The sequence below is a fragment of the Drosophila nasuta genome, chromosome 3 (genome assembly GCF_023558535.2).
Source record: "Drosophila nasuta strain 15112-1781.00 chromosome 3, ASM2355853v1, whole genome shotgun sequence".
NCBI classification, from domain to species: domain Eukaryota; kingdom Metazoa; phylum Arthropoda; class Insecta; order Diptera; family Drosophilidae; genus Drosophila; species Drosophila nasuta.
The window spans coordinates 13,478,331-13,504,082 of record NC_083457.1 but is presented as its reverse complement, the minus strand read 5'-3'; the positions used below and the strand labels follow the sequence as shown (position 1 = coordinate 13,504,082).

Genomic DNA, 25,752 nt, shown 5'->3' with positions numbered 1-25,752 from the left:
GCCTGTCTGTTGACAATACACGAGTAGGTTCAACGCGATGCTGCCTCGGCGAAAGCAAAAGTGAAAGCGACAATTGCGGCTGTGGCGGCAATGCTGTCGTCGACCATTACATAAAATGTCAAATGTCACGACATTGCCAAATGCCAAAGCGATATCCTCCAGGCGCAGTTCGATTACGCAATTTGCCAGTTATCGTTTAATCATAGGTATAACCTAAAGTTCAGGAAGCTTATTTAGCAAACACTTATGCATATGAAGTTTGACTCCGCAATTGACCTTTTTGCATAATTTTCTTAAAACTTATTTTGAGAAACATTTTTCACCGCATCTAAATAACTTTTTTTATAATAATCAAAAGAAATGTTGTGATAAAAGCAACAACAAATTGAGCGCAATTGACAAGTCAGCCACGCCTTTGGAGTTGTTGCACTTTCGTTGTGGCACAAATTCAATTGTTACTTGTATCTCAGTTGCTGTTGCTGTTGCTGTTGCTTTTGTTATTATTGTTGTGAGCCAGCTGCAAGCAAAACCTTACTTTTGTTTTCTACTCTTTTGGCCTTTTTTTTGTTACCACGGCTCAGCTCAACAAATCACGGTGAAAACGCGTGCGAATGCCACTAAATTCTCCTACATAATTATACATTATACAGTTGCCTATTTTGCATCCACACTTGCGGTTGCCACCATTGCACCAGTGGCAATGTCGCATATAACATAAATGTGGCAAGGGGCAAGTGTAATTAGAGTTGGGTCATGATTTATCGATAAACTTAAGCTGGCAATAATTGGAAGTTGAGGGACTTTAATAGTTCAATTAAGCTTAACTTCCAATCTAATATTGGTATTTATTCTCTAACATTTGAATAATCTAATCTATTACGTAGTAATCTGTTTAAGTAGAGATTCCCAAATTGGAACTTACTCTTCTTTTTAAACATTGACACATATTCTTACAGTGTTTTACTTATAGGAAATAAGAAATCTACAGTCGAGTGTGTTATCTATTAAAAAAGAAGCTTTTGGTATATTCATATACTATTCCACTTAAAAATTTCTCAAATAGCTTCTAAGAATTTAATCTGATCGTCACCAAAAATATTCGAAAAGCATACTAATATTGGTTATTATTCTATATACCACGAATCGATTCTAAATTTAAAATTACGCTTGCTAGTAGATTTGTGGGCGCGGCAAATTCTAAAACAAACTTGATAAAAAAAAACGCAATAATAATAAGTGCCTTCGAAAATTATGGCTCTTTATATTGTAGTCTCTGAGATCTAGTGACTCATACTTTATAACGCCGGAGTTGCCTCCGCATTCGTGCCATTTAATGGATATAAAAACATTATAATTTAAAGTGTTACACATCTGATTTTTATAGGCGTAGCTACTTCCCTAGTTTGACATCTTGGCACTTTCTCTTTACTTTAAGAATTTGCTTCTTTATCTAGCCAACAAAGCTGTAAAAAATGACGAAATGTAACTCATTGAAGTGTACCGATAAATCTGCTCTTTATGTGAAGTAGCTGACAATAGAGAGCTTACAATTCCAATCGATACAATAATATTGAACCACTTTCGAAAGTGGCGAGAACTCTTGAGCCAGCTTCTTATTGTGCCATTTACTGCTTGAATGAGAGTCACCTGAATACTACATTCATTGACAACTATAGTGAACTGTATTTCTGATCCATATTCATTCATAACTAATTTGAACTCTATTCGAATGTTCTTTGCAGGTATTGCAGCGCATCGACGATGTGTCGCTGATGTGCGACAAACGCATTGCGAGTCTCAAGAAGTTGGCACTGAAACCACCGCGTCCTGTGCAACAGGTTACACCCGAGCCCGCTGTGCCCCTGCAACCCCCGGGCGGAGCGCCCCACCTCCTACGTCGTAAACAAATAAAGGTGAGTGTCCATTTGACATAGTCATTGCCAGCTCCCAGTTGCTGCTGCGGCTTATTAAGTTGCTCGCTGAATATGCAATGCGTTTGTAACTCGCAGTCGCATTTGCATTTGCATTTCTCGAGGAGATTCCTAATTAAACAATGACACCGCCACCGCTGGCTTGGCTTACAAATTTCTTTTTTGTTGGATTTAGATTTGTGGTTGTACACAAATTTCAAGTTCATTGTGCAAAATTCACACGTTGCTCTTTTTTCTGTTCATCTGGCCAACTGCGAAGACGACGGCGACGGCGACTGCGACTGAGGCCAATTGTATTTGGCCGCTGGGCTAAACAAAGCCTAAACCGAGCGTCGCTTTACTTTGCCATGATAAGACAAATGCTAGAGCGCAGCCACAAGTTTCACTTTTTCCGACTGCGTAAATCATAGATTACGGCTAAGGCGAAGACAACGCCGACCCATAGCTGCGGGCAAGCTCTGCAGGTTGTACTTGTGTGGAGTCAAAGGAGGGAGGGGAAAAGGGGAGAAGGAAACGCGTCTGTCCCATTAAAAGTCGAATGCTTGACCATCAGCAAAACAAAATTTCATAATTACCTTCTCCGAGTCGCACAATTGTGCAGCACTCAGTCAGTTAGTCAGTCAGTCAGTCATTCAGTCTGCTCATAATTGAGTTGAACCCTCGGTGCCATTTACCATTAGGTTTATTTAATGACCGACAAGAAACAAAACATTTACGCTCAACCATTAACAGACTGTTTCCATTTAGACGACTTGCAACTGCTTAGGCCAAATACCAAAAAAATGCTATATTTGGCCAAAACGATTCCCTCTTCCAATTATTATATCTTAAATCATTAGCTTAAGTTAATATCTTCAGATATGTTTAGTAGATAGAAAAACGCGTAGATACATTAGGCAGAGATTTTTAGATATAAAGTGATATTTACTTAAATTGATAAATTACATAATTGTTAAAATTTTAGAGAATAATAGAGCTAAGAATTCAGTTTGAGAACTATTAAAAATATAAATCGAATCCAATACTCACTCCTGGGGAAAACCCAGGATAACTCAGTCAGATTAGATGAAAGGTTAAGGTTAGTTAAATTAGTTTTTTTTAGATTTGCCCCCGTCTTAGTTAAAAGTTGTTTTCAGTTATTATAACCCAAATATTATAAAATGCAGCTGTATTAATAAATGATGCTTCTCCATCGAGAGCACAGTGGAGTCTGTTGAAAATGTATACCAAAGATATCTACTTAATTTAATCAACATAAAAGTAAAAAGATTGATTCATAACTATCTGATCAGTATTGCTTGGTGGATACATGAATAATTATCAATATTACTAAATTAATCACCAAGTATTTAGAGAACTGTTAGAAACACGCATCGCATTAGAAGACCTTTCCATACAAATTGCTTACAGTTAGCCATCAACTGCTTTAGTCTACCATAAGAGCGGGGAAAAACAGTTCCTCAACCAAAGGTTGAAGTGGCAAATTAACATTTCCGTTTGGTCAGTTGTGCAGCGGGAAAAACGCTTTTCAATTTCGCAATGCAAATGAGGCAATTTGCATTCTACTTGCAAATTATGCTTTTGCTGAATTACGGTTAACTCGTGCAGTTTTTCCTCCCGTTTATCTTTCATTTTCAATCATTTTTCGATCTTGGCACGTGCCCTGCAATTGCAATTGCAAGTAGACAAGAAATTCAACTTAACATGCTCACTATTCAAATGCATTCGTTTGTTTGATGGCTTTCTAGGTGAAATGTCATTCATAATGTAACAATACGTGTGCCACAAATGACTATATTTGATTAGATATTCAAATCAGTTGCCTAATAAACATTTAAATTTCAAGTTATGGCTTAAGAAGAACTAATATTGCGTATTCGTTTTATATTTTTTCGTGTATTAAAGTAAGATTGAAATGAATTTTAGTTGTTAATAATATTTATCACATGTGAGACAACTATTTAGTGTAAAACAGTTGGTAATTCTATTTTAGTTATATTTAATAATAATCATAGAAATATAAATTTGTGCATGCTCCACAAATATTTTAAAATAGTTCACTGAAAAACATTTAGTTCTTCAAATATGTTAGCTACATTGAAATCATTGAAGATAAAATGGATGCTTTCCAATTGCTTAAGAATATATCGGGACATTTGACAGTATGGAATTGAATTTAAGTACTTTTACTTTTTTTTACTAAAAGACTTAAAGTATACAATTCTAATAAGAATACTAGTATAAAAAAAGTATACACCTATATTAGTATACTAGTATACTGAAAAAGTATATATTTTCATCCATACATTGTAGTATTTATGCAAATGTATTCGTTGAATTCGTTCGTTTATTTGCTAAACTCATTAGTTTGATGGTCATTGGAAATACATTCGCATTGCTTTGATTTTTTTGTCTTATATCTGCAGAATTAAGGCTAATACTTGAGATGTACGCAAGAAAAGATACTTTCTAATGCGATCGAGTTCATTTACTGCAATCTGTCTGCCAATTTTCAGCAATGTTTTTTGCTCAACTGAAAACTATTTCGTATGCAGAGTGTGTTTTTTGTTTGCAGATCTTCTTCTGCTGCAGTTGCTGCAGTTCTTCAGCTGTGTCTCTCTCTGGATGATTGATGGCTGCTGTTTTGTGTTTGGTGTCGAGCTATTGTCTGTGCAGGTTTTTGTTAGCGTCACAGAAACAGAAATATGTTATGGCCAAAGCAGTTCTTTTGGCTTGTGTATGATGGCTTCGTACTTTTGCACAATTCCAGCTGACATTCCTAATGTCTATCGATTGCAACAACAGCTGTGTTAGTGTTTCGTTTGTTTTCTGTCGATTTCTCCATGCACAGGTGTCCATTGAGCAATCATACACCAAAAAAGGAAAAACAACAACAACAATCGAAAGTCTTGACGCGTGTCGCAGTTCATTTCATTAGTTTTCATCAATTGAAAAAAAGGGGCGAAGAAGCAGCTCCCTCTTCCCAGTCTCTGTCTGGATGGGGTTTATCTCCGTCGGTCGATTGTCCCTCGATTTTCTCTGTCTGGCAGCGTAGAGAGTATCTGTGGAACTGTCTTTATGTGATTGTTGCATTCACAGCTTTTCCATAATTAAATAATTAATCGTCATTTTATTAGGCTTGCTAATGCTAAGCTATGCGCTCTTTCACTTTCACATTTGTGCAGCGCGGCGTATGCGCGATATTAAAAATTATAATACGCGACGCCAATTGAATGTGTCGCTGTTTGCTGTCATTTTTTTCGGTATCGTTATTATTGTTGTTATTGTTGTTGTGCGCACACACAACACGTAAACAATTTCCATTGTTGTTGCTCTCAGACGCAACGCAACCGAGGTTAAGTAAGTGCAGCAACCGGAGACATTACGTACTTGTGGCACGTATCTCAGGGATACCAAATATGGCTCAAGATACTTTTTCAACTCCCTTGAACTGAGCAACACTGTAACCTAAAGACTTACTTGCTAAATGCAGAGAATAATTACAATTTAAAGATTCATACAAAATACTTTAATTTACTATTAAAACCATTTCATATAATTGGTATTTTAGCCACTGCTGAAGGTTTGACAATTAGTTTTACTGCAAAGCAAAGACTTTAATGAGCTTTTGAGCAATTTAAAGAATAGTTTTATACTAACAATTTGGCAGTATTCCTCACACTCGTTTTTGTTATAGAAACGATTATTATTGCCACCGCAGCCAGAGTAAATAAATCGTTCACAGCGTCTTAGTTTAGAGACATAATGCCATTGGCGAAGTTTTGAATTACAAGTGCCATATCTTGGGGGTGCAGTGCAAACGCCTGAAAGGATAACAACGATAAAGTAAACTTTTCCAACACTTTTAATCCGAGTCAGTTCTAACTCATGCGATGTATTATATCCTCGACAGTCCAAGCTGAGTTCAGAGACAGGCTCAACAACAGTATCAGACAGAAGAAATACAGCATATTGTTCTTCATGATTTTAGGGAAAAGCTTAAGGAAGAGTTGCAAACTTAAAACTGAATGTACTTAATGAAAAACAGGCGCGTTTTATAGGAAAATCGATTTAAAAGAACACAAAAGCTTATCTCAACTTTACAGACTGAACTTAAAGGAAAAAGTAAACTAGATTGATAGACTATGTTGTACCCTTGCATTTTATACTTCAAAATGAAATGGAAATGAATAATTAATTGTTAAAGACTATTAAATCACTATGATATTAAAAGACTATTAGATCATCTTTATTGGAGCTTAAGCTACTTATTTATACGTACATACGTACGCTTTAACAACCCCAAACTAACCCATTTGAGCAAATAAATATAGGGTATAACAGCTGTTAAATGCTTTACTTTAAATCAGTTGTTAAAATACTTGAAAGATAACGTCCCAGACTTCTAGGCTGGCTTGATAAATACACATACAATGTATGTGATTTATTCATGTGTGTTTTATTCATCAGTGTTGAGTGCTCAGTGTCAATTGTGAGTGCATTTCACTTTCACTGCGAGTAGTTTGTAGCTGTTGTGAGTAGTTGTGGCAAATCGAAAAACCGAATTCAAATCCAAATCTCTGCGAGACATTGACAAGTTTCTAAAAGCGACAAGCAATAACAAAAAAGTGCAACACGTTGTGCATGTCAATCAAGATGATGGCCAAAAAAAACAAACAGCACTGCCGAAAGCCAAGTTAGCAGGCGAGCTAATTGGTCAGCAAAGCCAGCTACTGGACAGCCCCGCCCGCAGTGTCTTCAATGGATCGTGCAATCGCTCAAGAATTTCACTCGACCAAAGAGCTGATGGCACGTTGTGTGCGGGCCAAAACACGACATGGACATCGACATGTCAATGGCAAAAACTGTGACTGTGACTGTGGCTGCCTTTAGGCCGGGTCGGGCCATCAATGTGTGAGCCATTCGCAAATGTATCTGCGAGATACGCAATGTATCTGGCGTTGCCTAATTGCAAACACGTACGTAACTGCGAGATACTTTGTAGCTTGAGAACTTTCACAGCACTTCCGGATACAGAGCTACCTGACTCCAGTCACAGATCTCGCAGTCTCTCTCGCTGGCCCTTTGATCATGCGCGTTGTCTCGGTGAAATTGTCATAAAAACTGCGTATGTGATATATACCTGATAAACGCAGGAAAGAATGGTATACTAACGAAGTGGCAAGCAAAAGATATACAAACTTTTATTATTATTAAGTAAAATAGCTATGTTCATAAAAGCGCCAAGATATTTGAAAGTATAAGAGCTATCACAAACAAATTTTGTACCGAAGTATAAAAAATATTAACGTTTTGTTTAGAAATTAACCTTCTTTTTTAAACTGTACAGATGACTTGAATGGCCAATAGTGAAAAACAACATAAACTACAAAATGTGTACAGCTTGATTGGAATGAATATCGTATATCCGACTATCTGTTTTTCCAGTTATATAAACGCCTAGATCTAAGAATCTATAAAATCTTTCAGTACTAAATTTGATAAAAGTATTTCCGTGTGAATTCGAACATCAAATTTGGTAGAGAATTTAGATCTGTCTTCAAAAAACTAAAGTTGACAGCAATAATTGCAAGGTACATATATTTTTCTAATTCCCTATTATAACTAGATATAGCAGATTACTAGATTGGTCTATGCTCTAAGTAAAACTATCAGGTATCTTTAAGTTGATCACTCTCGTGTTTATCGCTTTCCTACTGGTTTTTTATGTTTGCGATGAGCTACTCAAAGATGCAAATACTCGTGTTGGCTGTGAAATCCGTTAATAGCTCAAGATGTTGCGCAAAAAACCGATTCGGCAATAAGTGTGCAGATGTGCTAAGAATCGCATAATGTGTTTACAAAGAGTTCACAGCCGTCTGGCCTTTGAACTTGTGGGTCAGCAATTCGGTCAAAAAGACGATAAGCGCCACAGTTATGCCCAAAACCCAGACGAGCAGAATGCCAGCGAAATTGGACATGCCCAGGGTGACGGGTTCGATGTTAATGTCATCTTGACCCTCGACACCTGGCATCGTGCTCTCCACCTGCTGTTGCAGTTGCACGTTCAGATTGTCGGCCACCACGCGATATTCCCAGTATTTGTCGAAGCCACCCGAGTGCCAACGATAAATTAAATCGTTGAAGCGTTCGAGCAGCGGCCAAAGACGTGGCACAAATGCCACTGTGTATTGATAGTAGAGATCCTCCCGCATGATGACCAGCTGATCGATGGCCTCGCCAGTCAGATAGTCGCCTATGGCAAAGTGTCCTAGAATAACGAGAAAAGATATGTATTAGGGAAGAGTGGTTAGGAATTTCAAGACTCACCAAATGGTAATCGTTCCACAGTGAACCCCATGCGTCCAGTTTTAGCCATGCTCAGCAGCTGCTCATCGCTGTAGATGTGAAAGTTTATTAGAAGTTCCTGCACCAGTGGCTGTGTGAAAAGAAAAGGGTTTTAAATTAGTTACTAAGAAATCAATCACATGTTTTGTAAGAGAACTTAAAAACTATCGATTGCAATAACGAAGTTTAAACGCTATCGATAGTTATGCGATATTTGCTGTCATTTTTGGATGAAAGTTCGAGCAAGGTTTTTAAAGATACGAAAATATAATATATGGATTAAAAATAATGAAAATACGTGAAAACTATTAATTCGAATGCCACAAATTGATAGTTTTTAATCGATACTTATACAGTTTTTTCTATGAAATCAAAGCAAACTCAAATTATTGTAAACTTTTGATGAAAATGAGTTACGGAGTTTTCTCAGCTCTTAAAATATATATTTCACGCCACTCACATCATCAGAGCCGCGTATCGCTGATACCCAAGCCTCTGAGTTGGCTGCCCACTGCAGTCGATGGCTACGCATGCGTTGCATGGTGTCTGCTGCCTCACCTAGACTTGGAATGGTCAGAATGCTGGCCAAGCCACCGCCGTAGATGCTCGTGATGATGATGTCGTTGAGGAAGCAGGCAAAGAGCAGCACACGCACAGTCACCGATTGCACATTGCTGTTCCCTGACTGCGAAATGAACAGCTTGAAGGTGGTGACCACAGCAAAAGCCCAGCTGCACCACCAAGCATTTCCCATCGGTTCATCATAAAGCTGCAATTCACTGCGATGCCCAAGCACGAGACCAACTGTCTCGATGCCCAAGCAGAGCAGCACAGCGGCCCACAAGGTGCCCTGAAATGGTTGCAGTGGCAAATACCAGCTGGCTAAACGATGTGGCGCCGGCACCAGGCACGTGATGCCCGAACGCACCAGATACATGGACATGTCCAGATAGGTGTAGTCATCGTACCACGAGTACATGGCGCCAATACAAACTTCCGCCTTGTGCTGCACAATCATGCCCATGGCGCCGTCTCCTGATGTATTCGGGTAGATGGTGCCCCAGTCGTAGGCGTCAGCTAAAAGAAAGGATTAGGTTAAATAATATATTAGCTTGGCTGTAGTGAATAACATATAATATTTTAAATAGTTCCCAAAAACTGCATTAGAATTGGCTAACAAGTTTAGTAGTTATGCGATCTTTATCAAATAAATAGATTACTGAAATTCTATCTGTGAGAAATTCTCTATATAATCGGGAAACAATTTTATGGATTTTATAAAGTATGGAAAAAATTACTAATTCAATAGTGATCTGAATAATATAACTTTTTAATCAATACCGTTTCAGCCTGACTCTTTTTAGAATGATGCATTCTTAAGTTTTCGTACGATGAAGATGAAGATTTCTTTCTCGTTGAATTCTTAGTTCAAGAACAAAAGTACTTGACGTTTCTCTCAGTGCATTTCGCACTAGAAGCTTACTATTTCCCCACTCACATGTATCGATCTGCACAGTGCAGTTAAACTGCTCACAGAAACTGAGCACCACGCGCATTTCGGTGCCATCGATGTAAACTTTAGGATGATCCAACTGTCCCACATCCCGTGAATTGCTGCGGCTCTCCAACTGCTTGATAACCGTATACGGTCTGTAGTCGAAGCCAGCGACGATCACTTCACGTCCCTGCAGATCGCTCAGCTTGTCGGGAAAGAGGCAATTGTTGAGACGAAAGTGCTGCTCACTGGCATCATAGACATCCAGCAAAAGCAGCTGAGCTGGTTGCTCTGCTCTTGGTCCCACGTACTTGTTTGTCTTCAGCTCAAATGTTGAGTTATTCGGTGAATCTCGCACAACAAACAGTATGTTGGGTTGATCTGAGAGTTTAGCAAAAAGTTTAAAATTATTAAAACATGCAGGAAACAAATTCGAAACTATAATCGAATTGAACAACTAGGCAGCTTTTCAACCATTAACTTGTTAACTTTTGTCGAAGTAAAGTGACTTTATCTTCTACATACCCTCGAAAAAATACCCTTCACAACAAAACTTATCCAATTCGTCAGCCTCAAGAGCAAACACAAATTTGTTGTACAAACTGCGCCAAATGGAATACATTGATGCCTTTAAAAAGACGTCGACAAAGCGAGGAATATGTTCTCCAAACACAAGAAAACTCTGTTGGGATAAAAGAAGTATTAAACTGATTAATAAGTAGAGATCCTCTTAAATTACCTCGCAGTGGGAAGTCTCTATTGAAATGGTCAGCTTGAGTAAGAAGTCATCATAAGGTAGCTCGTTTAGCTTTAACTCCTGTTCCTTTATTCTCGCATCCACCACGTTATCCACAAAGCTGTCAGCCAATGTGTTCAGATTAATAACCACAAAGCTCGAGTAATTCTCAACTGACTTTGACAATAGCCAATCGTAGTCGCCATGCTCCAATATGCAAATTGTGCTGCCATTTAGGTATCTTTCAACTAAGGTAATAATCAGGGATTTTAAAAAAAGTTAAGATTATACCAGCTTACTTATGATATTTAAAATAAGCGACCAGCTCCTGTCGATGAGCAACATTTTCAGCTGTTGGTTCTGCTTCGACTGAATAGCTAACACTCATTGGGTATTCGCTTAGTATTCGCTTCTAAACTGTTTGTTCTTCTGCCATAAATTAAGCAATTGGCCAATTCGAATTTAAACTGTTTATTTAGTACTCAATGAATTCACTTCAATTAATTTTTGTGAAAACAAATGTTCACTGTTGTCTTCCTTAATGCCTTTGCTGAATTTCCCTCACTTGCACACGCCATAAAATTTTCAATTTTAAATTATTCGAATTACTGAAAACGATAGTCAATAACAAAGAAAAAAGAAATACTATGACTGTAGTTTAACAATCCTAACTATTTAATAAAAGATCAAAAAATCCATTGAAATTTTAATCTTAATCTGCAGTTCCTTCTGTATTGAAGCCACTACAATGATTTATGAATTTACCATTTTTATCTGATATGAAATGAAAAGCGAACACATTCCCATTAATATCAATTCGACTGGTTGTTCAATTAGATTTCAATAAATACAGCACCGCAGCAAATTAGATTTGCTCGAGAAAGCATCGTGTTGATAACCATTAGTTGTTGAGCCCTTCTTTTAACCAATTACAAAATACCTATGAGTACGATTACGAAGTTTAAGAGTCTGGGATGTTAACGCGAAATTGAAGCAAAGCGGAAATTAATAAAAAAAAGATACAAACGAAAGTGCAAAACAAGCAGCAGAAGAAGCTAAAGTTGAAGTCAAAGTCAAGCTAGTGCTGGTCAAAAATCGTGTAAAATAAAATTAGAAATTAATTCTTTCAAGAGTGTATTAAAAATGATATAAAAACAAACTAACTATACAATGAAATTAAAAGTATTTCAATCTACAGCGATAGTTTTCACTCGCATCTCTATGAAAAACCAACGAAATGAAAGAAATTTTAATTGATTTCAAATGAGAAACTAAATGCGATAATATTGATGCTGAGCTACATCTCCACTTCTTCACGTAAAATGAGTTAAAAAAATGAGGGGAAATGCGATTGTTGTAAAGCCCTCTTCGTACCAAGGGTCACTGTCTACACTATCCACACTTTCTACAATTTTAAATGTTATTTTATCCAGCGAGCAATCTATAAGCGAATCACAGCTTCAAACTTTTTCTTTCAATTGTTGTAACAAACCATTTTTTTGTTTTTTGGTTTTGTGTAATCTTAAAGTGCGTTTACCCAGCGCGTTTGTGGAATGAGAGCCTCTAGCTTAATTTTTTATTCGTTTCACTTGAGTACAACACCTGTTGGCAGTGTTTAACTATCCTGAAATATTTAAATTTGTATTCACGCAATGAAAATTTGTTGCTACACACGCTACATAGATGACAGCAGTTGACGTGACAAAAAAAATACTTCATGCAGAGTAAAATTAAATATAAACATGGAGGGGGAAGTTGACAAACAAATGTGCAAGCAAACTTTTCAGCAATTGGATATAATCTTTATTTCTTGAAGTCAACTTAAAACAAAATTTCTTAAAGCGAAGCTGAAGTCAACTTAAACAAAAATTATTTAAGCGAAGCTGAAGCTGAAGTCAACTTGAACAAAAATAATTTAAACGAAGTTGAAAGAATAGATCACAAAAATTATGTAAATTGTATTCTCTCAACACTCTCATCAATCTATGCGTCAATCATTTCAACAAATATGTTGCATATTTTGAAAATACAAATTCCACAATATTTTGTCTCCCATTATTCAGCAATTTCTTTAGTGTATGAGCAACTTCGGCTACAAGTTTGATTTCCATTTCGGGTCGTGTATGTATCGACCCATTTGTTGTGCTTATTGTATTAGACATTGTGCAAAAGACTATTGTATTGTGGCTTTTCTTCAATGAATAAAAAAAAAGAAATAACCAAAGCCCAAACTCGTACAAAAGATTGTCAAAGTTGTCTTTGCGTTGACCAACTTTAGTTGGCACTAAACAGAAGCTGACACCAATTGTTTGCTTCCCAGCCAAATAAAAAATCAAATAAATATGAAATTCGGAATTGGCTAATCTAAACACTTTATTGGTGATTGCGGCCTGAAGCTTTCTTCGGCCAATTTCTGAACCGAATAATTTGGCCATAAGTCAAAACGATTAAATTGAAGTGCTTTGGCCATTGAGCAGTCATAAATAAATAAACAAAAGAACGATGGCCACGCTCATTAGCAAGAAAACCAATTTGGTAACAACTCCTACTCGATGTCATTACCAGTATTGGCAAATTCAAGGCAAGTAAAAAAGCTCCTACTAAGTGCTGCCTTCTTCATGGTTCAAACAGCATTAGACATAGACTTTGACTTATTAGCCGTAGCGGCGATATGGCCCTAGATTAAATAGAAGTTAAAAGCTGTAACGTCGGATTAGCGTTTTTGTTTTTTCACTTTCGTTTGGAGCCCAGAGATGTCAACAGTTGTTTGGCCGAAAGAAATCATAAATTAAATCGCAGTTTAATGGCATTACATTTCCTTCACATACACTCGTAAGATACTTATTTGTTATGAGATTGTTTTCTCCGTCTGTTTTTTGTTTTCTGTTGTTGTCTCTTTTATATTTCTGTACTTTTGCTTTGTTTTGCTTTTCGTTTGCTTCTGTTCGTTTAATTGAATGAATGAAAACGCCAAGTTTCAGTTTGCTGCACTGATTTTCAGTTGCGTTTCACTTTCGATTGAACCCCGCCACCGATTTGGCCATGGTCTCTGCCTCTTTTTAGGCCCGCCTGCCACATTGCCTCTTACACTGCTCTCATATTTGGAGCTTCTACTCAAGCGTAATCCTTTAGCGGGGCGACTAGCTTCCGTTTCACATAATTGCGCAAGCTTGTGGACGCCCAATGGCCAATGAGCGTTTGTGCGTATGTGTTTTAGCCAACAACTATTGCATGCTTTGGGCCATAAACGGATAAGCACGAACATACAAATTAAGCTGTTCATTGGTTATATCTATGACTATCATGTAGTACATATGTCAGGTTTATGCTCATCCACAACTATTATTAAACATAGTTGTATATTATTGCTTAGGTATTATAATTATGGCTTGGAAAATATAAAGCAAAGTATAACTTCGTTGACTAAAAATTCACTGTTAACAATTTTGATAATCAATGGTACCTACTACTAAATACAATTTATTCACAAGTTTAGCTTGAAGTGTTGAAAGTTTAATTTTGAACAAGCATTTTTTTTTAATATGATGTCTCGATAAACAGCAGGAACATAAACAAATTTCCTTTCGAAAGATATCGATAAGCATAATCTCATTATCGATCAATTAGTACATTTAAAAAGCGCAAGGAGCACCACTTACATTTTCGTCTTGCCTTTATAAACATAATTCAATTGCGATCAATCTAGCTCAATTATCTCTGCAGCAGTTGCTTGCTATAAATTCTTGTCTCTGCTGAATCCAATTAGACTATCCAATATTTTCGTATGTATGTATACATGTGATAAACATAACAGACCCCACTCGGTCTTCATGATTTCAAGTTTGTGTTTACAAACTACATGTTCAATGACATCGAACGCAACTTCTACTGCTGTGTTTCGCTTACAACCTTTGAAAGCAACATGTTGGCAGCGAGCTTCCCCCCAACAAACTGGGTAGCTGTCGCATTGGCAAGTCGTCTGAGCTTCAGTTGAAGCCGATCTTTCGAACAGTAAGCAACGACGCCGCGCATACGAACGTGAGTCTCGTGAAACGCCGTGAAACGAAACCAATACGAAGCAAACACGACGTGTGAAGCTCAAGTCGCAAAGCGTCGTCGTGTCGCGCGTCGTCGCGATCAAGTGAGACATCGCGATGCTTTGCATAACTGCGATGAAAAGGTGCATAAAGTGAGCGTGTGTGTGTGTGTGTTTTTTTATTATCATTATTATTGGCAGTGAATGGGGGATCAATAACGAGGCGTGACAAAAGCTGACCTCGCAACTGGACCATAGCCCCAAAACATATTTGCATCAGAATAGTGAGAGAGAGAGATATAATAGTGTGGCGAATTGTGAAATGTGCAACAAGTGTTGTTGTTGCTGCAATAATTATTACTATTATTCGTGTCGTTGAGACACTCATGAGATAAACTTTCGAATATGCCCATTGGCAAAGTGCCGCAGTCGCTGGCCATGGGCCGCAAAGCATCGACCAGCGAAGCACCCAGCATGGATAGCACCATCGATTCACGGATGTCCAACAGCGAGCTGCTCCCGATGGAGCTGCTCAAGGTGAACTATGTGCATCAGTGCAAGCAGGCAATGATGCGCAAATCGAACGAACCGCTGCCCACACCGCACCTTAATAATCCCGCACGCTTCATGGGCTATCGACGGCAGCCGGCGCCGTTGCAAATGCCACGCCCCACATCTCACCAGCCGCTGTCGCCGAATAGTGCACACAAACCGTTGCCCGCATTGCCAGCACCGCCCACAGTCGAGTCCTGGCTGCTGCTGGCCAAACAACCGCCACAGCAGCAAAAACAGCAGCAGCAACAACATCGACCGCAAGCAGCGAGGATTAACGAATCGGATTGTTGCTGCTCACAGTCGGCATGCTCATGCTCCGACTCCAATTCGGATGTAACCGAGGCGAGCACCGTGACACCCGACTGCGAAAAGTCGCAGAGCTGGAATTATCGCGACGTGCGACGCGATCTCGCCAGAGCTGGCGCCGCAGCTGGCATCAAATCTCGCGCAGATCGCATAGCGCGCATCGAGCGTAGATCGAACTCCCAACAGCAATCAATGGATGAAGCTCAATGCGTGGCATGTGTGCAGCAGCCAGAGCCACAGCGCAGTCCCATCTTTCAGCCACAGCAACGTCTGCAGCCCAAGTCGCGTATACCCAAACCCACTGTGGTTGCTCCGCGCAGCGAGGCTCCACCGTACAGTGAGGCCAACGTGCAGCTGCAGCGACGAGTGCAACAGCTGTTCCAGCAGCAGGAGCAGGCACCGAAATGGATGTTCCAAAAGGCGGGCAGTCGCCAACCACCGCCCCAGCAACTAGAGCAGCAATCGCCTCGCTTGCAGCAGAAAACGAAGCTGGAGCGTGTTCACATACGCAAGAAGCGTCAACCGTTGCACATTGTCAATCAACTGGCGGCGGCAACAGAAGCCAAGAGCAGCTGCTCGACAACTCTGGCTGCACAGGGGGAACGCCTAAAGCGTTTCTCGCTGGAGAGTTGCTCCGACTCAGGGGTTTCCTCCTCAAATGACACCAAGGAACAGCAGCAGACGAAGCAAACGAATCTGCGACGCGAGGACAAATGCGTCGACTGTGTTCAGGTGAAGGTGCAGGTGCACAAGCAGCCACAGCGCACACAAATCGCAGCTGATCCCAATGATCTGCAGAACTTTGCCAAGAAGAACGTCACCAAGGCAACAACCAATGAGCTTCTCACAGCTGCTGTGCAACCCAAGCAGTGCAACATCGAGAAGGAGCGACATCTGAACAATCTAAACAATCATCAGCACACAACAACAACCACGACGACGACGACCATCAGCATCGATGACAGCTGGGTGCAGGAATCCTGCAAGGATCCCAACGACGATTACATGGAGACAGACTCGCTGATGCTCTGCCCCGCTTCGCAGCCACTCAGCTCGTCATCGAAGCGTAACAGCGTCAAGATCTTTGTGAGCAGCTGCGATGACTATGAGGAGCATAAGCTTGCCTTGGCCAGACCACGTCATCTGGCCCCCTCCTCCAGGGATTCAATGTCATCCTCGGGCTGCGGTGGCTCGAGTCGGGATAATAGTTCAATCTGCGAGTCCGAGCAGGATTGTTGCTCCTGTGCCGGACATCAGCTGGCAGGCATTGGAGCTTCGAGTGCCAGTTGCGCCAACTACGATTGCTGCAATGCCATTGGTGGCGTCTATTGGAACAATGCCTGCTATCAGCTGGAAGCGGATGCTGCTGCCGGCGGTTGCTGTTGCAGTCTGTCCAGCTGTGATGAGGATGATTGTTCGTACTACGAGGGTGACTTTGTGGTTGAATTGGATCATCGCATTCCGAGCCGACAGCATAACAATCAATTGCCGCGAAAGGTAGGATTTCCCGTGCCAACATTGCAGACCTAATAATTATACGCCCCTAATTAGGCGGAAGTGCGACGTCGACTCTCCAACTTGTTGCTTCCGCTCTCCACGATGTGCAGCAGAAATTGATGAAACTTTATTGCTCCCTTTGTCCACGCTCATCTTGGGTTTGTTGGGGGAAATTATGCGCAGACATTTTCATCATCTCCCTTGTTAAGAACTAATTCAATAAACAATTCAATTACCATTGGCATTTACCGTTTCTATGTTTACACATTTGTACTCACCTGTTAAATTGGCTTTTAACAACACTGCGTTAACTGAAAAGTTATACAGAAGAAGTCAGGAGCTTCTTCAATTGTTCTGCAATTCTTATGCGAAGACTTAATCACTCCAACTCAGTCTCAATTAGCAGAGTTGCAGCGTGAGAATGAGTATGAACTTATCTCATTGTATTATGTAGTTCAATACTTTTCTTAAATGTGGCACAGCAAAGCTCTTAAGCTATGCAGCTAAGAAATACCTCATACTAAAGAACCCTTTCGGGACCAAATGTTCCTATAAGCAACGTTGCCGAGTCACATTTATTATTTTTGGTTTAGTCAACTGTTCTCCTATTTCTCAATATGTCACATAGTATTAGCATTATATTTAATATCATAATTCTCTTAAAAAGACCCCAACACCGAATTTTAATTCGGTTCTGAATGGGATAATATAAAACAGTCTACAACCTATGACTACACTTATTAATCGCTGTTGGTATCCAAATACGCTTTAATAATGAAAAGGGAAATTATAAAACAGTCAAAATATTATAAACGTATCAATTGTTATAGACTTAGAAAGTGGGCTGAATGCTTACACATAGACCAAAGAATTTAGACTATTTTCAACAATCTAGTTCTATAATAACTGGCTTTACAAATGCATTCATAAATGTGAAAACGTGCTCAGCAAAACATTTATAATTCAATTCTAATATGCTGTTATTATAAATGCCACTTTATTGCTGAAATATTCTCAACAGTATCCAGCAAACGGACCCCCATAAATTAATGTTCTGAATTCTTAAGCTCATTAGGTTTTTAGTTGACAGCTGAATAAACTCCAACTTTAGTTGGTAAACAAATCTTCAACAATGCTACCTATTTAAATTTGCTGAATGAAACTACCAAAAAAAAAATATCGACCACAATTCGAAAAACCGCTGCGTTAGCTTAATGATTACTTAAGAATTGCTAATAATAGATATTTGAACATGATTTGCAGCCCACGTCTATGTCCGGGTGGAATGAAGTTTTCCTACTCCAAATTATATACATAAAAATATTTGCAACAGGAAATGGGTGCGAAGTATCTTATCCGACATACTCCAATGACACGAAACAGCAAATGAATCAAATAATTAGGCCTTGGCTCGGCTCTGCTCGTCTTGGCTGAACTACTCGTATAATTATGAATTATATGTACATAGATGCATATAGTAGATAGTTTATTTTTTGTTTGTATATCTATTCGTATACATCTGGTATAAGTATGTACTTCCAATATGTTGGCAATTGTTATATAACCGAAAGTCACACATTTGAGACGCCCCGAAGAGAGTGAATATGGTTGGTTGGTGATTCAAAGGTGAAGGTAGCGTGGAGTATGTTGGCTAGCGTGTGCCAGGAAGCTTCGTTTCATTAATAAATAAAACAGCTCCAAATGTAGCCAGCAAAAAATAAAAGAAGAAGTAGAAAAAACCACTTTATGTTTGAATTGGTCCGTTGTGGTTTTCATTTCGCGGTTTCATAACAAATTATGAACATACTTTGCATTTTTTCACGACGAAGCAATTCGTCAGATACTCGTTCGTTTTTTAGTACATTTTTTGTGTTTAAAGTTTTTTTTAAGTAGTAGCCCGCGGCTTCATTAACACCAGGCCATAAACATGATGCGCTGTTTTTTGTGCGGCTAGTTGCAAATAAAATAATTCGTAAACGAATATGTTAGATACGTAAGCAGCCGTGAAACTTCGATCCACAGCTCTGATTACATATTATACATAGGTCTGTCGGTCAATAAATCGCCTAAGGACAGATTCACGCATTTCAATTGGTTTTCACCACAATTCGCTCATCTCCGGTTTATGTGAAGGTTCAGCAATGACTTCAGATCTGATAGATCTGACAGTTTACCTAGTTATACAAACTCTCTCAAACGTATCTGTTATGATAAGAGTTGAAGACATGAAATTTATTATAATTTTAGCTGTATGAAAATAAATCTTCAGTTTTGTTATGAATAAAGGGACTTCAATTTGACAAAAAAAAAAATAAATAAATAAACAGAATACCAATAAAATAATATGCTTAACTTTCCTAATGAAAATTCAATGTCCAACCGAAAATACGAAGTATCTAAGTACTAATTATCTTTTTAATGCGAAACTGACCATAGTTTGCAGTAAAATTTTAAATACTTTTGCCTTGTACTGTGACACAAATTATATATTAACAAGTTTGACACTGTCCTAGAAATTTCATTACGATCTGGTAATAAACACAAAAGTTATTCAAGCAACAAGTTTACAAGCATGCGACAAAAATAAAGAAGACGAAATAGAGACAATGTACTTTGCTATACTTTCTGTTTAGTTGTGATTTCATGTTTTAAGTTTGTTTAGACTGGGCGTAAAAGAAATATCATAATCGTACCTTTTTTTTTTTAGTAGAGCGCTTTTACTTGTTCTTATTCAAAGTGGGTCAGCTTGAATATTAAACCAGTCAATCAAATGCATTTCGAAAAGAACTTAGGACACATTTAACTATCGTAAAAGTTTTTTGATTACTTTGATTTCTTACCGAAATTTGTATATTAAATACCTACGCAGTGTAGCAAGATATCGTCATTGAATTGTGGTGTCTGGTGTCTCGTGTCTCTGTCGATTTTACCGCTAGCACCTTTCACTTTCCCTGTTTGTTAACATGGTTGGCTGTATTACCAATAGATCTGTTCATATACATATTTTTTACTGTTGCGGCTACTTGGCTTGGCTAAGAGAATTCAAGAATCGAAACTGCGTGGAGTGCTAAGCTAAGCTTCTGCTTCTGCTGCCACTCATTTCAATCAGTTGTCATAAAAATCTTTCCGATCGAGACCTCTTCAAATACCAAAGTTTATGAGCTAACGGTACCTACACGGTTTGCTCTGAATTTCTCTGTGTTGGCCATGCTTATTGGCCGCGATTGAAAGCTGCCGAAAACACAAACAACAACAATAACAAACGACTGAAAAGTCGTAGCATCTGCTTGGCCAAGTTTTTGCTACGACGACCTTCATGATGTGCTTTCCCAACTTGCGGATAATTAGTGCAAGCAGAAATTATTGTGACAATAACTTAATGTCATAATTTGACATCTCGCTGAGGCGAGGCGACACTTGTTAGCTATGCTAATTAATTGTCTTCGTTGACAATTGCACTCTCACTTTTTTTTACGATCTAATTAAAATGTGCTATTGCAAATCAACTGAACCGTAGGACTCTGCACTCTCCAATGTTGGTCCAATTTCAGTTAATGAAATCGAAATGAAAATGGAAACTAGAAAAGTGAAGAACTGAGCCAATTTAGACCTTGTGCCGAGTCTTGCTTACTCACTTGCTTAATTGTAATGAGGGAGAGCAGCCTAAAGAACAGAGTTAATTCTGGCAAAGCAGGCGAGGGAAGCGGCAATTAAAGCCATAAACAGACTGTGAGCAACAAGCAGCTAACTTGGCCACAAGCAACTAACTTAGAGTTTGTCTTGTCTGTTTTGACGGTTTAGAAAGCGCAAAGCTTCGAGAGTTGTTTGGCAATTATCTCATATACACCGGCATTAGCTAAAGTAATTAGATCCTCCCACTGGTTAAGAATGAACTTATCACCACTGCTATTGGGTAATGGGCCCAAGTATGTTTGTTGTCTGCCCATTAAAGCACAACATTCAAAATGCCCAGCTCCCTCCCAACTATGTGTATGAAACCACAAAAGCGTAGTAGAAGCATGGAAAGTCGAACGAATTGACCGGTAAGCGGCAAGAGGCAAGCATTAAGAGGCAGGCCGCAAGTGGCAAGTTGCAAGCGGTCGGTCAAAGTGAGCGAAAGTGGTAACAGTGGCTGCCATCAGTCAGTGGTTCACTGGCTCACTGTCCACAAGCGCACAAGAAAAACAAAAACCAAAAAAAGAACCGTTCGTTTACATTTAAATAAAGCGTTTTGTCTAGTTAGAAAAGTCACAGCCAAAGTTGTCGAAACCTGAAGATTTTTGTTCGCGTCGCAAACTCGTCACTGATGAGATCTATGCCAACCGTTGTTTCTTTTTTCGTTTCGTTTGTTCGTTAGTAGACCTAAGGTCTTCATTCTTGAGTGTTCCCTTTAAGAGACAGAAAAAAAAACAAAGTGCTTTACAGCGCGGGAGCATCATCTATTTAATATTATTTTTGCCAAAAACTAGCCTAAATCTGTGATGTATTTTATTAATTGCCATCGTTTATATTGTATGTATGTTTATATTGGTTGTTCCTTCTTCATTCATTGCAGACTGGCATACATGAGCTGCGACCCAGATCTATGGACGGTGTCATTGACTCGGGCTCGCTGAATAGCGACACCAGCTCGAGTCCAGACAACGGCGAACATGCAATGCAGAATCAACAGGTTAGTCAAGCGCACCACTCATAACACACTCACATAAATATAGTATTATCTAATGTAATTACTAATTCATTTAATTGACATGTTATACTTAGGACTTTTCATTTGCCATCTTGTTGTATAAGTTAAAAAACTATTTCAAACATTCACTGTAATTTTTAATCTGCTGATCATTTATTGATATATAATTCAAGCGATTCAATAATCTGCCTGATTAGGCACAATTCGGAGCTTTTCTTTTTTTCTGCAAAAAATGACAAATTAAATTTGCATAACAAATTGTTTATTAACATTAATATTATTGGCTTACGATTTTAATGATGTGCCATTTTATAGTGTGCCATTTATTTGTAAAGATTTTGTTTTGATTATTGTAGTGGCATAAAAAGATTTTTAATAACAATAATTTGAAAATTTACCATTTTTAATAAAAGGGCACTAAAAACAGCTTTAAATTATATAAAAAGAAAAATACCTAAAAAATAAATAATATTTTCACAATATTGTGACAAAATTATGTTTGCAATAAATTCGAGCAAAATATAAACATTAAATCACAACGCACACACAATGTACAATTTCAACACAAGCCCAATACAAGCTAAATGTACCATTAAAAAAGCATAGTGTACCATTAATATAGGCAGCAATTGAAAATGTACCAAACATGAGTAGTGAAATGTATAATATATACCAATAGCAGTTGAACAAAAAATACCAGTTTTGATCAAAATGTACCAACTATGTATGAGTTGTGCTTTATTTATCGATAACATTACGATTTATTGCAGGATGCTGAGGCGCGGCGACTTAAGCGGGGCCATGTACTCTCTGAGCTGCTGGAGACGGAGCGCATCTATGTGAATGAAATGAGTTCGATTCTAAAGGTAAATAGAATGCGCAATTTATATACTACACTTAGTAGATAAGAGAACTTTAAGTAAGTCGGGGAAATGCAAATGTAAGCCGTACAACGGTACAACCCAAGCCCAAAGGCACGAAGCATGAAGTCGCAATTGGAGTCTGAATCTCAGAAGTTACTACTGCTGCCCAGTGGTCAGCGAACTGAAAACAATAGAGCATTTCTTTTGCTTGGTTTACTGCCTGCGATTTGGTTCTTCACAATGTTGATGATGCCCAGGCAGAGCGCAGCGCTTGAATGCGCCCGCTTGTAATTAGTGCATTAAAGCCATTAGACAACCAGTGAAGTTGGCAACGCATCGTGCATCGAACTAAGAAGTTTACCACTCATAATTTGTTACCAATTCTGAGCGTGTGTGTTGGCCGACCGACAGCCCCCAGCGAGGAATTGCCAGCGATCATTAAACGATCGACTCTCGAGCACGGCGGTACAGTAAATTCTAGCATCATTATCGACGGACTCGATTCGCAATTCACATTGCACAAAACCATTAAGCCAAAGTCGAACAGCTAACAGCATCAACTATTTAGCTAATATGCGCTACGGTGGCTACGATCTGCGTAAAGCCTCAAAGCCGAAGACAGCGCAAACAGCGCAAAGCTCATTCCGGCTGCGACGCGTGCACAATACGGCTTGCAACATCGTCGGACGATTCAATTTCAAATTTGGCGATTCGCTGATCAGGAAGTTCCATTTTGATTCGGACGAACCACGTGATTCGCCGCTCTCCTTTCAAGGCTCTCTCTTCGACTCGCAATCCTCCTGCGGTGGCATAAGCTATCGTCCTGCGGACTTTCGGCCACGCTTCAGTCCTGATCTCGGGGGCAATTACATTTTCGGGACCAATTTATGCAACTTTGCCACACACAACATTCTGAACGGCAAGTCGACGATCAAGATTATAAATACGCTGCAAGAGTGCGAGGAACGTGAAGCGTCTGTGATCAGTGAATCTCGCGAGGATTCGCCATTAGACAGCAGACAACAACAGGCAACGGTGAGCAATAGTCTTCAACGGCTGAAGGATCAGCGTCGCACCATCTTCAAGGAGCTTATCGAATTGTCTAGCTGCGACGAGTCGCTGGAGTATCGTTTAGTCAAGGACTATCTGGAGTCGAATAGCTACTCGGAGATTGAGAACGATACTGAATTCAAGGACTATCTGCAGCGCAAGAACTACATGGATATTCTCGCTTACCTCGATGACAACGAGCCCAAGAGCTTCATGTCTGTGTCCTCGTCCATAGTGCGTGCCCAGAGCTCGCTAGGATCGTTGAACAATTCCAAGTCGCTGTCGACGCCAAAGTCATTAAAAGCGCCCAAGCAGATTAGCGGCTTAGATAGTCAAATGTGCAGCTCCTGTCGCTCCAACTGGCCGAATAATCTCAATGTTCGAAAGGACAAAGAGGAGAGTGGGAAGGAAGAAATAAAAGAGGAACTGGGCAACGAGTGGAATAGCAGCTCCTATCGCGATGTGCTCGGCTTTTGTCACCAGTTCTTCGAGGAAAACTTTCAAGATGCAACAGATTCGAAGAATCTGCCTAAGCTACGTAGCACAAAATTTAAGTTGTCCAAATATGAGCGCGTACTCAAGGACTTTGTGAATGCCCAAGGCTATGACAATGTCGAGCAATATGTGGAGCAAAAGTTTGGCCAGTTTATCAGCAGTAAATTGAGCAACTTTCAGAATAGCGATGTAACTTGTTCTTAGCAATAATCTTCTATCTCCCGTTTCTATAATAATTCCTAACTCTTGCTTCTTAGGGCTACTGCGACCAAATGCAGTCCGATGAGCTAATGCATCTGGTGCCCGCCAGTCTGCAGGGCAAGGAGGAGATACTGTTTGGCAATCTGCACGAGCTCTACACTTTTCACAACGAGGTCTTCCTCAAGGATCTAGAGAACTGCATATCCACCACCGAGCTGGTGGCGCTTTGTTTTGTGCAAAGGGTACGTTTAAGTACTTTTTCTAATAATTGACTCTAATGTTAATCAACTCTCTCGGTTTATAGCGTGATACCTTCTATCGACTGTACTCGTTCTATTGTCAGAACATACCGCGCTCTGAACGTTTGCGTGAGACGCTCGTAGATACGCATCTCTTTCTGCAGGAATGCCAAAAGCGTTTGGGCCACAAGCTGCCGCTGGCCGCGTATCTTCTGAAGCCTGTACAACGCATCACCAAGTACCAGTTGCTACTGAAGGATCTGCTGCGCTTCAGCGACAGCGGCAGCTGCACCAAGGAGCTGCAGAAGGCACTCGACTGCATGTTGATTGTGCTCAAGTGCGTCAATGATTCCATGCATCAGGTGGCAATCACCGGCTTCCCAGTAAGTATTCTCTTTGCATTTCTAGCTACCACCTTTTAAACATCTTTACTTCGCTTTGCAGACCGATCTGGCGCAGCAGGGTGAGCTATTGCTGCAGGACTCGTTCCAGGTGTGGACGGAATCGAAGAAGGACATACGACTGCGCATCAAGCCACAGCAACGTCACATCTTTCTCTACCAGAAGTCGCTGCTTTTCTGCAAGCAAACCTCAAAGACGGGTCACAACAAGAGCACCTATCAGTTCAAGCATCACGTTAAGGTAGTTTAATATAAATTTAATTCTATTAAAATTACGTTATTTTCTGATTTCCCTTTTGTAGATGTCACAAATTGGTCTTACCGAGTCTGTGCGTGGCGACACAAAGCGCTTCGAGGTCTGGCTCCAGGGTCGTCAGGAAGTACACACGATGCAGGCGCCAACCCTAGATGTGAAGAACAAATGGGTGGCGGAGATCAAGCGAGTGCTGCTCAATCAGCTCGAAGAGTTGAAGGGCGAGAAAATCAAACAGTATGGCCTCAATCATCGTGGCCTAAAGCAGACCACCTCCTGGGATACTCCAAATATTATACTGAGCTCAGCCAGTCGCACAATCAGCTGTGATGCCTCCTCCGAATCCTCCAATCGCAACTCTAACTGCAGCACCGAAGAGAATGGTTCGGCACCAGTTGGTGGCACCAATTCCAGCGGCAGCGGCATTGGAGATCGTGAGCATCAAGAAGCCTGTGGCTGGAGCTCTGATTACTCCAACAGCGAGGACGAGTTGTCCCTGAACGAAGACAATAGCACGCCGGTAATGAAAATTTCCTAACTCTTTTCGGTTATTGGTATTTAGTCTAATGTCTGAATCTATATTTGGGTTTCTTTTTCATTTCATCCACGAAATTCCTTCAATTTCATTCTGTTTACTATTGCCCACACGACTTTTG

At 39.7% G+C, this 25,752-nt stretch overlaps 3 protein-coding genes across 13 annotated transcripts in view; 1 reads left to right on the top strand and 2 right to left on the bottom strand.

The window, feature by feature from the left end:
- LOC132794399 (guanine nucleotide exchange factor DBS) overlaps positions 1 to 25,752 on the top strand; it is a 41,772-nt gene that overhangs the window by 14,069 nt on the left and 1,951 nt on the right. For 10 of the 11 annotated variants that reach the window (XM_060804832.1, XM_060804826.1, XM_060804828.1 and 7 more), the window contains exons 10-16: positions 1,743 to 1,913; positions 21,460 to 21,576; positions 22,365 to 22,460; positions 24,260 to 24,445; positions 24,508 to 24,825; positions 24,887 to 25,084; positions 25,146 to 25,616. In XM_060804832.1, coding sequence (XP_060660815.1) covers positions 1,743 to 1,913; positions 21,460 to 21,576; positions 22,365 to 22,460; positions 24,260 to 24,445; positions 24,508 to 24,825; positions 24,887 to 25,084; positions 25,146 to 25,616 — 1,557 coding nt within the window. Of the gene's footprint in view, positions 1 to 1,742; positions 1,914 to 14,529; positions 16,905 to 21,459; positions 21,577 to 22,364; positions 22,461 to 24,259; positions 24,446 to 24,507; positions 24,826 to 24,886; positions 25,085 to 25,145; positions 25,617 to 25,752 lie in introns of those variants that run through there. The other variant, XM_060804837.1, reaches the window with a different exon arrangement.
- Positions 5,446 to 5,950, bottom strand: LOC132792817 (kunitz-like toxin PcKuz2). Its single transcript, XM_060802312.1, has 3 exons — positions 5,818 to 5,950; positions 5,592 to 5,755; positions 5,446 to 5,532 (listed from the first exon to the last, which is right to left on the bottom strand). Exons 1-3 carry the CDS (start codon positions 5,912 to 5,914, stop codon positions 5,530 to 5,532), a joined length of 264 nt encoding a protein of 87 aa, XP_060658295.1. The 5' UTR covers positions 5,915 to 5,950; the 3' UTR covers positions 5,446 to 5,529.
- On the bottom strand, positions 7,117 to 10,883 carry LOC132792781 (uncharacterized). The gene is made up of 7 exons (XM_060802257.1): positions 10,810 to 10,883; positions 10,514 to 10,758; positions 10,300 to 10,456; positions 9,778 to 10,155; positions 8,740 to 9,356; positions 8,262 to 8,370; positions 7,117 to 8,202 (listed from the first exon to the last, which is right to left on the bottom strand). The coding sequence occupies exons 1-7, from the start codon at positions 10,853 to 10,855 to the stop codon at positions 7,790 to 7,792; spliced, it is 1,965 nt and encodes a 654-aa protein (XP_060658240.1). The 5' UTR covers positions 10,856 to 10,883; the 3' UTR covers positions 7,117 to 7,789.